Source organism: Polypterus senegalus, chromosome 2, assembly GCF_016835505.1.
Source record: "Polypterus senegalus isolate Bchr_013 chromosome 2, ASM1683550v1, whole genome shotgun sequence".
Taxonomy (NCBI): Eukaryota; Metazoa; Chordata; class Cladistia; order Polypteriformes; family Polypteridae; genus Polypterus; species Polypterus senegalus.
The window spans coordinates 107,172,194-107,185,571 of record NC_053155.1 but is presented as its reverse complement, the minus strand read 5'-3'; the positions used below and the strand labels follow the sequence as shown (position 1 = coordinate 107,185,571).

General features: G+C 35.6%; 1 protein-coding gene and 1 long non-coding RNA gene across 6 annotated transcripts in view; one reads left to right on the top strand and one right to left on the bottom strand.

Annotated features, from left to right (window-relative positions):
* The window catches only part of LOC120523237, a 268,628-nt gene that overhangs the window by 31,016 nt on the left and 224,234 nt on the right, over positions 1 to 13,378 (bottom strand). The gene's annotated exons all lie outside the window — the stretch shown is intronic.
* yap1 (Yes1 associated transcriptional regulator) overlaps positions 1 to 13,378 on the top strand; it is a 133,274-nt gene that overhangs the window by 11,864 nt on the left and 108,032 nt on the right. For all 4 annotated transcript variants that reach the window (XM_039744336.1, XM_039744335.1, XM_039744333.1 and 1 more), the window contains exon 2: positions 5,951 to 6,186. In XM_039744336.1, the coding sequence (XP_039600270.1) occupies positions 5,951 to 6,186 (236 nt within the window). The remainder of the gene's footprint in view (positions 1 to 5,950; positions 6,187 to 13,378) is intronic.

Below are 13,378 nucleotides of genomic sequence, written 5' to 3'. Positions count from 1 at the left end.
AGGTGTGATCCCTTCTCCGTCTATTTCCTTTTTGCATGTGAGCTCCTGAAAAAGTGGCACATATTCAGCCAAAAATGTGCCACGTTTACTTATTTAGCCAAATATCGAACATGTATTTTTTTTCTTTTTTTGTTCAGATATTTTCAATGGTTGAAAATCAAGTCTCTTTATAAGCATTGACATTGTAGACTCACATTCTCTAGGGTGGCATGGTGCTGCAGTGGTTGCATTGCTGCCATGAAGTAAGGATCAAGGTTTGTGTCCTGAATGTCCCCTTTGTGGAGTTTTCATGTCCTCCGCATTTCTACATTGGTTTACTCCAGTTCACTCCCACAGTTCAAAGACAGGCAGGTTAAATGAATTGCTGCTGTTAAATTGGCACTAGTATGTGTTTATATTAGAACGTTAGAACAATCGAGACGAGAAAAGGCCATTCAGCTCAACAAAACCCACCAGTCCTATTCACTTAATTCTTCTAAAAAACATCAACTCGAGGTTTGAAAGTTAGTTTTGCTGTCTACCATGCTACTTGGTAGCTTATTCCAAGTGTCTGTCGTTCTTTCTGTAAAGACAAACTTCCTAATGTTTGTACAAAATTTACCCTTAACAAGTTTCCAACTGTATCCTTGTGTTCATGATGAACCCATTTTAAAATAAGTCTCAATGAACTGTACTAATTCCCTTCATAATTTTAAACACTTTAGTCGTGTCATATCTTAATCTACTTTTGCTTAAACTGAAAAGGCTCTTCTTTTTGTAATCTTTCCTCATAACTCATCCCCTGTAGCTCTGGAATTAGCCTAGTCGCTCTCCTCTGGACCTTTTCTAGTGCTGCTATGTCCTTTTTGTAGCCTGGAGACCAAAACTGCACACAGTACTCAAGATGAGGCCTCTCCGGTGCGTTATAACGCTTGAGCATAACCTCCTTGGACTTGTACTCCATACATTGTGCTGTATAACCGAACATTCTGTTTGCTTTCTTAATGGCTTTTGAATACGTTCGAGAAGTTGATAGCGTAGAATCCACTGTCACTCTTAAGTCCTTCCCATTAGGTGTACTCTTGATGCTCCATTTTATTGATAACTGGCCTAATTGTACACATGGTAAAGCAAGTACACAAAATCTGTAATCGGTACAGATTGTGGTCAGCAAGATGTCCTAGTGTGTGTGATTTCTCTCCAGTGACTAAATGATATTACAGGATGTATTCTCCCAATGTGAATTCATTTCATCTGATGGCCCTAACAATTAAGTTTCTTAATTATGCTGACTGACAGAAAGTTCTTACTGAAGCCCTTGAAAATCATATCCTTCAAACGCCAATGAATTTATCTATATCCCAACTTTAGTCTCAAGCAGAAAGACAATGCCATAATGAGTTCAACTGTCTTAAGTTAACAAACACTTCTGCAAAGACACACTATAATAATTTTCTCTTAGTAATCACCACTTATTTTTAGGATTTCTGCAATGGCTTCTATAGTTTTATATCCTATCTCTCAAGTGCAGCAGTGGAAGATTTGCATGGCTTTGTTTCATTCTTCTTTTGGATGTGGCTGGTGGCCCCAGCAATGTGTTATGTAGCTGTGCTGCTCCTACTGTACTGCTATTATTGATAATTGATATAATTGAGAAATTATTTACATTTTTGTAACTTTGTTTTAGGAATCCTAGGTTTCTGAAGGTTCAGGCTTAATTTCCCATGATGCTTTTAACTTTCATATTGTAATGCTTTGTTTCATTAGAAGTGGGATATTGGAATTTACAACTTCCTAGTTGGATATCCAACTTGGAAACTCAGAGCTGGTCTGTCAAGTCCAAGTTTGTTCGACTTCAAATTATGATGCCTGTCCAAAATTGCAACATTGCTAACTTTAGTGAGAGCTATATTATTGTCCTGTTTATGAGCACCACTTCTGCCTTATTAAATCAGTCGTACACACAGTACTGTTCAGTGGATGTGTTGCTTCAGTATTTGGTTGTGTAAAATACTGCATAATGTATTATCAGCTGCTATTTATTCCGATGGAGTAAGCACAACATAGGCTTTACTGGATGTGTCCATATAGGTTTTCCGAATGGTTTACTAGAATGCAGTCAACTCTGGTTCCCAGCCAAGACATCCATGGTAAATGGAACATAAATCATAACTGTGGACAGAAAGAGATGGGGATTTGCATGCCATCATGAGAGAGAGAGTAGGGTTTTCAAATGTTACAGTTATTTGGGTAGTCTTGGCAGGTGCAGAAGATTGGGAGTGGGTGGTGGAATTTGCTTAGTTTGGAATTTTATTTGGATGATATTGGGTGGGAATCCTGTGTAATTCTGGTACCTGTGGTGATATGCATGTCCTTCTGTTATTTTCTTTTATTACTTTAGTTTTAATTACTTCCATTTTATGTCCATTAATCTAAATGACTGTTTTTGGAACATTTTAAAGGTTTTGTTGTGCCTGCTAAAAGTGAGTATTTTGGGTTATCTTTTTAGCTAAAGATTTCTCCACTTTGGGAGAAACTTTCTAGCCATGTCTTCCTCAACCAGCTATTGGAAATGCAGCACGTTTACTTATTGTGAAGCAACTTAAAAGGAATACTCCACTCAAAAATGATTTTTATTATATATTATCCCAAATAGTTTGTAGCGATGACGGAGAAAAAATTGTAATCTCATGTTTTCATGTAGAATGCAGAGAAAAAACTTTTGATATAATAGAAGCCTATATTGACAAATGCTGTACAACAGAAAACAATGTAAAGAACATCCATGGAAAAGAGAAGAAAAAAATCTTACTCATGTCACATAATCCACACATTGGTTATCTTTTTGAATGCTCAAAAGGCATGCTTTTTGCTAAAATACTGTTAAAGAGACACTTCCAGAATAAGTAACGCACATCACAAACCGTAAATTAGGGCCTCATGGGAATGACTTTTTTGAATTGAACAACCAACTCTTCCCTCTCATTCACTGCTCAAGAGTCTCAAGCAACATGAAAAAACCTCTGTGGAGAAAAGAAAAAAAATTCTTCCTACTTTTGCCATTGTACGGTATTGGTCCCTATTGGCTTCTGTTAGATCATAAACTTTAGATGAAAACAAGATTTTTTTTTTTTTTTTGCCCATTACCACAAACTACATGGGAAAAATAAAAAATGTTGATAATTTTGCATATAATATTCCTTTTAAAACACTCTGAGCAAATTCTAACCTTAACCCTATCTCTAATTTTGTTGTTTACTTGTGGAGACTGACTGGTAAAAAAAGATTGCACATTTTTTATTACTACGTCAGATTTTGCATTTCATTGAATGAACACATTCTGGGTATTATGGAAATTATTGTACAACTTCCAAATAAGATAAATTCCCAACCTCATAGCATACCCCTCATTCCCCCCCTATTCTCTTTGCAGGTTCTCCTCTTAAAGTGGCTTAAAATAAGAAAGAGTACTCTTAATGTACTCCTACTGACAATTTCTTTGATCTCTGAAGCCAAACTGCTGCCCAAACCTTCTTCCCCCAAAGTTGACCTATGCATCCACAAATTAATTTACTGTGATCAGGTGTCTTTATCGAGTGTTATTGCGCTGATAACCTGTATATTATGGACACATAATACCAACCTTAGAAACTCTGTTTGCTCTTCTCAATCTTTATTCAGAGAAGTCTTTTGACAGTATGAATTGGCTTTTTATCGAGTGAGTTCAAGATCTGATAGAGGGTGGAAGGAACTCATTAATATGATCAAGACTTTATTCCTTTCTTTTATCAGTTTTTATTTATTGGCTCTGAAATTTCAAAGATCTTTCATATTTATATTAGTGGCGAAAAGGGTATCCGTTATCCTCCTTTATTTTTTTTAGTCTCTGTCCTGTGTTGGTGGGAATGGTTTCTAAGGGTATTTTTTATGTAGTTTCTTTGAAAGTGTTTAGAGAAAAGCCAAGCAAAATGACACCTTTTATTGGCTAACTAAAAAGATTACAGTATGCAAGCTTTCGAGGCAACTCAGGCCTTCTTCAGGCAAGATTTATTACTTGCCTGAAGAAGGGGCCTGAGTTGCCTCGAAAGCTTGCATACTGTAATCTTTTTAGTTAGCCAATAAAAGGTGTCATTTTGCTTGGCTTTTCTCTACATTCATAATGGCTAACACGGTACAACAACCTAGTACTACTTTGAAAGTGTTTGAAACGGTTCAATAAACTCTATAATTTGTATTCTTTCTTAACATTAAGTCTAGACAGGCTTTTTCTGTCTTTGTTGTTTGGACATACTGGGTTAAAGCAGCAGCTATCCAGTACATCTGTGAAATGCTGTTCCTGTGCTTCACTGCTTGTTGGCGTTTCCCAGTTTATACAGTATTTGGCAAGCTAATATCCCCCATTACTTTAACATCCTGCTATTTCAATCAAAGTTATTGTATGCATCGGGTTGGAAAATGGATGGATGTCTGATACTTGACATGGACCTTTTTAAACCTTGTCTGTTCTATGCTTTCTGAGCTCACACGTAGAGGTTAAACTGTCGTCATCTAACCTACGCATGCACCTTCTCAATACATAAGTCCCCTCCAATTAATGTACAGCTCATACCTCATGTCATAAAGGTCCCATCTATCTTATAAGCTGCCTTAATGTCACATACATTTTTTTATCTCTTTGCCCCACCACCAATATCTGAGCCTTGTGTTAAGCCTTCCCACCACATCCATCTCATCCCACCATTGTGTCCAGTACAGAAAGCAGGTTAGAAACAACTATGTTGTCAGTTTGACCCCTTATGTTAGCACCTAGCTAGGTCTTTGAATTTATCTTGCAGAGCTAGCAGTATATCCTTTTCTTTGTCCATTTTGTTTGACATGTACCTTGATACTAGGGTTCATCCCAAGTGTGGCTAGTAACTTAAGTGCCCAGGGAAGTCTCTGACATGTACCCAAGGAAGGCAACGTTCTATATTAGACTTCCTATCACTGGTGATTGCCCTACTATCACTATTTCTATCATCATTTTGGAAGTTGGTTCAGAGGTGACTGGCTTGAGTATCTTATTCCTGACTGTTGAGGTCCTTTCCAGGCTCTATGTGGTCCTGAAAACAGTTGGATCTCAATCTCTTTCTAGTCTAGAGTGATACCCTCCTTCATGATTTTAAGTAGTATTTTTTAGTTACTGGTGAGACAATTTAGAATGTGTACATGTAAAGATAAATCTGCTAGTTCATGATGATATCATTCTTTATGAACCTTGTGTTGAAATCTCCACAAGTTTATATCTCCAAGTACCCCCTTTCCTGTCGTCTTATTACAATGAGCGAATCCCCATGTCTGTCTCACTTTAAAATTCCACCCCTGTATTGTATTTTATTATAATTTTTATATATAAATTTTGAAATAATATTTATTAATGTCAATACTGTTTTATTTGAGCATTATGTGGGTAAAAATGTCATAGGTATAGCAGTATTTTAAAGAAGGTTTTACAGTTAAAATATAAAATATATACCTGTAAATTCTGTTACAGAGAAAGGCACACTGTTGTTCACTTGAATAATGGAGGTTCTTTCAATAAAAAAATAGTTAAATGGGATCTTTGTTTTTACCCTGGTTATCGAAGAAGTACGAAGCATCCTAAAATTTCACTGGTGTTGGTATTCAATGTAATACTTCTGGTATTATTGTGACTTTTCTACTTCATTCAGTGCACATCAGCAAAGCACCAAACCCCATCTAGCTTAATGAGCCAAAATTTTAAACAAAGATATGCTCCATTTATGATTGTTGCTGCTCTACTGCATGTTAGCCAACTCTGTAGTGCACAGATTTTGTGTTTACTGAGTCCTGCCTGCTATGACATGTTATAATGGTGTGCTTTGATTTTATTAACAAGTACTGCAAGTTCTGTATGTATCCAAATATTTAGGTGCTGATGAAGCTCACTCTTATCCTTTCTTTCTTTCAGGCAAGTACAGATGCTGGCACAGCTGGCACTCTTACTCCTCAACATGTAAGAGCTCATTCCTCACCCGCATCCCTCCAACTTCGAGCCGTGTCTCCAGCTTCCCTTTCTGGACAGATTAACACTAATGCCCCCCCTCAGCACCTCCGCCAGTCCTCCTATGAGATTCCTGATGACGTACCGCTCCCACCAGGGTGGGAGATGGCAAAGACCTCATCTGGACAGAGATACTTTTTAAAGTAAGTTCGGCATTTTGGCATTATTGTGCATTTCTGAGTTTGTTTCACTTTTTTTCCTTCCTCATAATTTTCTTTGTCATGATTTTTTTCCCCCTCTCCTCTGTCATTGACATTTTTGTAAATAGTTATCTTTCATAAAAAGTCTCTGTATTGATTATAAATTGGCTGTTTTTTTTCATCTCTTATGCTGTAAGCAATTTCATAAAATCTGCTTGCAATGGTGACTCCAATAGGCATGATCATTTATTGACCTAATGGTAGCATGAACATGTACAGTAATCCTAAGTATGGTGTTTAGGCTGCTATGAGAATTATGTAGAATGGTCTGGGGCTTATGATTCACTCTCCTATTTGTTAAGTTACACGTAACCTCCCAAGAATGTTGCTTTGCACACTTCAGGGATATATATCTTCTCCCTCATCCTGTTAATGACCGCTATCGAATCCTGACAATTTTTAGATATTTTACTTGTTTGTGTTCTTCACCCAATTTATTTATTACCTCAGCCGCTCGCTGTCTTTTTCCTAATTAAACCGCCTTGTCATCGCTTTTCTTAATTAGGCCAATCACTAATTCCTCCCACAACATGTATCTCATTTAGAGAAATGAAGCATAAAAGTTTTACCTTAGGACTTGGAACTTTGTTTCATTCAAGTAGAGTTTACTTGTTTCATGCTAAGCAACACATTAACATTCAACACTAATGAACTGGTATATAATAACATTTAAATGCAGACCTTTCAGATTTATAATTTAAATGGTTTTTAAAGTGGTTGCTTTTTGGGTTGTATTTTAATGCGGCTGACTGAGTGGCTAAGGTTCCCATTAAACTGGAGACCACCATGCCATAGATTTCCTGTGAGGAATCCAGAGGACAAATGTTGATTTATCAGCTTGGTTTTGAGTTGTAGAGGTATGTCTCTATTAAGAAATTTGTTCTTTGGAATAAGTAGAATTGTTTGGGGTGATTTCACTATGAAAATACTATATATTAAGAGATTATTTGTAATTTCCATTCATGCTGGATGCACAGTCCAGGATCTACTGTAATTGCTTTTAATTGTTGATTTGTAAATGGTAGTTCTGTTTAGGTTTGGGGAAAAGGGTGAGAGAGTCTCCTCTTACTCGGCCAGCTACCTACCTTTTTGGTCGCATGTGCATTTTTTATGACTCTCCTCTTAGGAATCTGTATTGTTTTTTACCTAATTCATATTCAAGATACAAAAGCAATACCATCTAAGCTGATTTTGGGAGCCGTTAAGGGTGAAGGGCATGTCAGTAACCCCTAAGGATTATTAACTATCATCTGTGAACTCCATTCTAATTGTTGTTCTCCTTTCTCTTTTCATATTAAACCCTAATGCAGAATTTAGCATGAGTGACTGTTATGAACAACCAGTATAACTCCATAATGGTTAAACCAGCACTATATAATTTGTCTATAGACTTGACTGCAGCTTCAGGAACTGAACAGACTTAATATGGTAACATGGCTGCTTCCGAAAGGGGCCTTTTTTTTTTTTTTTTTATTTCCTTCTTTTCTTTCCTCCCCCACCCCTTCAGTTTTTCCCAGCCAGGTTCAGGCAGGTGCCCTTACTATATGGGTTGCTAAAGTATTACTTCATCGCTAACATGTTCTAACAGATAAACAAATCCAGGTCCCCTTAAAGTGCTGGGGCCTTTTTGAGGGCTGATTTTTTTTTTTTAAATGCTGGACAACTGTTTCAAAGTGTAAAGTGGTACAAAACATCAATTATATGCAAATCCTATACAGATAAAACAAATGAAAGCTTGAGGACAATAGCAATTGATTTAATTAATTCAATAAATTGCTTTTTACAGGAAATGACATTTATATGTAAGAAGAAAAAAAACACACTATCCTGGAGGCAAGAAATAGACTATTATACATTTTAATATATTGTTTTAATTAAAGTGGTTGTTGTATTTGATCTCTAAACAAATATTCATTCACCCCCACCACACCAAATCTCCACATTTTTTTTTTTTTTTTAAATAAAGAGAGATTAGTTTTGTTCTAAGTCTACTTGAGTTTAAAGGGTCCTTTTAAAACAGGATCCATCTTGGAGAACAAGTCTAGCGACTCCAGCCCAGTGCAGACTATCATCCTGTTCTACCTGTGTTTTGACATCTCTGATTAGATCTGGCACAGATTTTAGCTCTGTGACAAAACTGTGTAACTTGTTGAAAACAACATAAAAATAATTTTCTTTATGGGCGTCTACTATTGATGTGGTTAAGGTTCCTCACAAAACTTGCTTTGTGGTGAAAAACATATAAATTAAGAAAATAAAATGCAGTTTAGTATATGCAAAATTTGTTTGGCCATGCTACCTAGAACTTTTGTTTATGCATGCATACGTACGTGTATGCTTAGGCTAACCAAATTTAAACAGTTTTATTTTGCTGTTCTCTGTGTGTTTAAGAGTTGCCCTACATACCCTTACCTGCTTATTGTTGATCTGTGCTAGTACTAAAGTGCTTTATATATTGTATTTTGTACGTGTTTGCCAGCACCACTTTCTGGCTAAGGTGGTTAAATGTGAAAAATCACTAATTACCACAATATTTTTAATATGCACAAGAAACGTGGCGTGGAAGTCTCAAATGTTATTTGGAAACCCATTCTGTTTCACATTTAATACATACTGAGGAGGCTACATATGTGAGTAATTGGGCTCTATGAACCAGTTTCATTTCAGTTGTCAGTTTTACAGGCTGCACATATGGGCTGCAAATTGTATTTTCTATAAGAGAGGTGTTTGTTATTTTCTCTCACTGTACTGTCTGTTATCAAAGTTTAACATACAGAAATCTGTGGTATGCTTAGGTGGTTCTTTACAATGATTTCTTTATTTGTCTAATTCGTGTAATTGCAAATAAGTTAGTTTCTTTGAGGTTTTGCTGTGTTGGTTTTACTGTTATTTAATTGGAACACATTTTTTCCAACTCATTTTATCTCCTACTTCAGTAAATTAGGCTTTCCTTTTTATTATTGTTTGGTATCCATTTCAAGGAATCATGTTTCATCTAGAACAATGGGACTCTGTAACAGCTTGAGATGGGAAAATATACACTTACTGTTTGTCCTCTGCTGGTGGTTGAGATTAAAGAGACGAGAGAAGATTTTGTTATCGGTGTCTTATTTCGAGTTTAGATATGTGTAAATAGTATATAGGCTTTCTTTTGTTTTCACTGTGAAGGTGGGTTTCCATTGGAAACGTAATTAGTGATAAAGCCATAGTCATCATTGATGAAGTGTTCAGGTAATTTTATGTTGTAAAGAAAGGACACATGTAGCCCATCGATGAGATGATCCATTTGTTCCAGTTTGAAACAATCATGGTTGTAGCTAGTGCTTCACAGCAGCGTCCAACTTAAGACAGGAACTAAAATGATAATTTTGATGTTCGTTTGCTGCAGGCCATAGTTTCACTCATTTCAAGCCAATCTAGTTAACCTAGAGTGAGTTTTGGGGTTTTGATAGAAACCGAGAAAATACCCAGAGAGAACCCACAAGTAAAAGAGGATGCTGTTCAATCTGCACGCATACAGAGAATGAAAATGCAGATAATATATTCCATGAAGAATGAACATATTATCCGTTTGTCTTGAGCTGTGCCAATAATCATTGTGCCACCAGTTTGGAAAAAATGTTTCATTTCTTTATGGTTGTCATGATATCATACTTTCAAGATTCAATATTATACTATGAAAAATACTAAATTTCAATACGGTATTTAATGTAACTCAATAAAACATTTATTTCAAAAATTTGCAGTCCCATATGTGGAGTAGTAGTGCCTCTGCTTAGGCAGTTAAACCCTGAGAAGATATAGTGGCATACATTACATAGTAAATGTGATGAAATTTAATTTTAAAATCTCTGATAATAAAATAAAAGAAAGTAGTGTTCTATGGCAGCTCACTTTGAAAATCCAGAGTGTGACTGCCCTATAGTGCTAACTAAACAGTACAGAATAAAACTGTCCTGGAGGTAAAAATAACTGCACCTCCCTGTCTTAATGTGTTAAATGTTTAATTGCCTACAAAAATGTTTCCGTAATTTAGATACAAAATACCTCTTGAAATTCTTTGTATTGACCCGTATGTCAGTCCTTCAAGTGTTTTGGCTAAATTTGGTTTTGTTAGTCCCTTTAGTTGGTATTGCGTGGTAGTAAATCTTGAATACAAGCTTTGATGGATCTCATGGTTTTCCCTCCCCATTTGCCATAAAGCCAAAATATTTCAAGATGCCACTCTGGCTGCCATCTTTGTCAATTAAGTGTGCTAGTGAAGATTCTGCAGCTACTGAAGTTGCCATCTTGTTAACACCTGTGTGGGGTGGGGGGATGGATTTGATGAGTGCGCTGCTACTGCAGGCATGGATAGTCTACAGGGCTCAAGTGTCAAACCCAGAATGAAGCGAAATTGCATTTGTAATGTCTGCTGTAAAATCAATGCCATGAAAAATGAGTATTGAGATAAATTTAAAATGTTAAAATCGATCCTTATTGATATTTCGATACTTTTGACAACCATATTTTTGTTCTATAATTTAAAGGGATGATATATGTTATTTGAAATATTAAAATTTTTTTCAGTGCCCCAGTATATTCATTTTAGAACATGAAAAAATCTTAGAAATTGTTTTGTATTTCTTGGCAAGTAAATTTCTAATATCAGTAGCAGTTGCAATATACTTTTTCGCAAGTTTGAATCCATTCATCACAATAAAGACTATAAATTACAATAAAAAGCAATGTGGGATCAGAAATAAACACCCATGATTTAAATTTTTTTAAGGGTTTGATGTCGCATGAGTAATTTTAAAGTTTGAGTGTCTTACGTTAGCAAAGCATCTCTAATTGTGCAATGCTGATGAGTCATGTTGAGTGAAGGAAATGGAAATGATAGGAAGATATATCACTGGCGTATTAAAATAATTAGCCCAATAACAAATGTCTTTGCATTTATCCTTGGAGCATAAAGTGCCTTAGGTTTAGGCAAATTTAAAATTAAGCTAATTGTCTTAGTGTACAATGGTGATGACTAGAAATCTGCTATATCCCACATTCATTACAAAATAAAATGACCTAGTTAGGGTTTCAAAACTTTTTCATACTGCTTTGATACAGAAACATAGGGGCAGATCAATCTACTGATGCTGGTGAGATGCAGCACAGGTTGACAAGAGACCTGCGTTTGTATGGCTCTTAAAAACCATACATATGTAGAAATACATAATTTATTACATTTGTTTAAAACAATAGAGTGTCGGTTGATACAACAAATAAAATTTAAAAATAGTGAAAGTACATGCGACACATATACCAAAATTATGGGACTGAATGAGATGCAGTTTCTAAATTTTGTTTGCTTTGATTGATGATAACATAATTATAGCACTTAAGACCTGTCCTATTATAGGGCTAATTCTGTAGGGGTTCACATACAAAAGAAATACCAAATGTCTGATTACTTGTTTTTTTTGTTTTCAGTATATCTCCTACAACTGCTTTTACAGGAATTTGAAGGATTTCCGCAACCAGTTTTCATTAAGTGTTACTAGTCAGCTAATTTTTCTCAAATGAAAAAATGTTAACACAAATGTTAGATACCTGGCAAAGTAAATTGATGACACACTTGATTTGAAAATTGTTATAATGAAAGCTTTTTTCAGGTTTGTTGTCCATGAAAGCCACTTGAATAACTTTATATATATATATTTTGTTTGAATTTTAATGTTGATAATATTTCCTCCAACTATTTCTAGTCCACTTAAGCCAGACATTGGAGCTAGAGTATGTCTTGAAAGAACTGGGTACAAGGCAGGAACCAACCCTGAGCAGGGTGCAAGTCCATTACAGAGTACATTCACACGCTCATCTGCACTCCTTCAAATAGGGTCAATTTATAGTCACTGGTTAACCTAATAGGCATCTTGGAGAAAAACCCATTCTTTCTAAAATCCCACAAACATTTGCTCATACCAAGCTAATTTTAAAGCAATATTAAAGATGAAAATAGAAGGTTAAAGGAATACTCCACCCAAAAGTGTTGCTTTTTTGTACCTGTTACTCAAACAACATGGGCTGTAGTACTGGTTGAGAGAAATTGAATGAGGGACGAGACAGGTCTTCAATTGAAAGGCTTCATTTTGTTTTTGTGCACCTAACTGTTGTGCATAAAAACATTTCCTGTGAAAGGTTTAACAGTATTTTAGCAACAATGCACATTTGGGACATTGTGAGAATATGACTGGATACCTGATTTTTCTATTATATGACATTGGTAACTTTTTATGATTTTTTTATGGATGTTTTGATATTGTTTGATGATGTTCAAGCTGAAATCCCCATTGCAGCTGGTATTTTGATGACTTCGTTCTGCTTGAAAACATTAACATTAAATTATTTTTCGGCCATCACCACAGAAGATGTGATGAGTAGCAGATCCAAAAATGACCAGTTTTGTTGCAATATTCCTTTAATCCTGGTACTGCTGCTTTGTCATCTGTTTGTTTGAAGATACTTTAATGAAGAAATATAATAATAATAATAATAATACATTATTTATATAGCACCTTTCCCATAGACAGTAATTGCTATATTTTACCTTATTTACATTTACAAACCCAGAGCATACTTACATTAAGTATATTGATATTTAATTTCAGAATATTAAACATGGTAAAACACCATGCTGATATGGGCACAAAGAGAATCTTCAAATTCCACCAGTCAGCTGCCAGATGTAAAATTGGTGTCCAGATCACTGGATCTGTCCGGCAGCAGCACTAACTGCTATGCCACAGTGCCCACCTGCTGTATATTTACAGTATATTATGTATATTTATTTATAGTCATAAAATAAAGATATAATAACTTGTAACTGTATTAAGTGAAGGCTAGGTGGCTAGTGACAAGAACAAACAATTTCCGGTTACAAATCATTAGAAAAGATATAAACCTTCAATGTCCATGGTCAAGGTTTGTGAAAAGCTAAAGATGGGTCAAATTCTCAAGCCCAACTCCTGGTGCAACCCTTTTGTGGGCAGCTACTGACTAGTTCAGTTGGCTATAATAAAGTTCTGACACTGGGTCAGGTGTTGTTTTTATATTAATGTGGTTTCTGCATTCAATATTTACTTAAGATGCACAACAATTT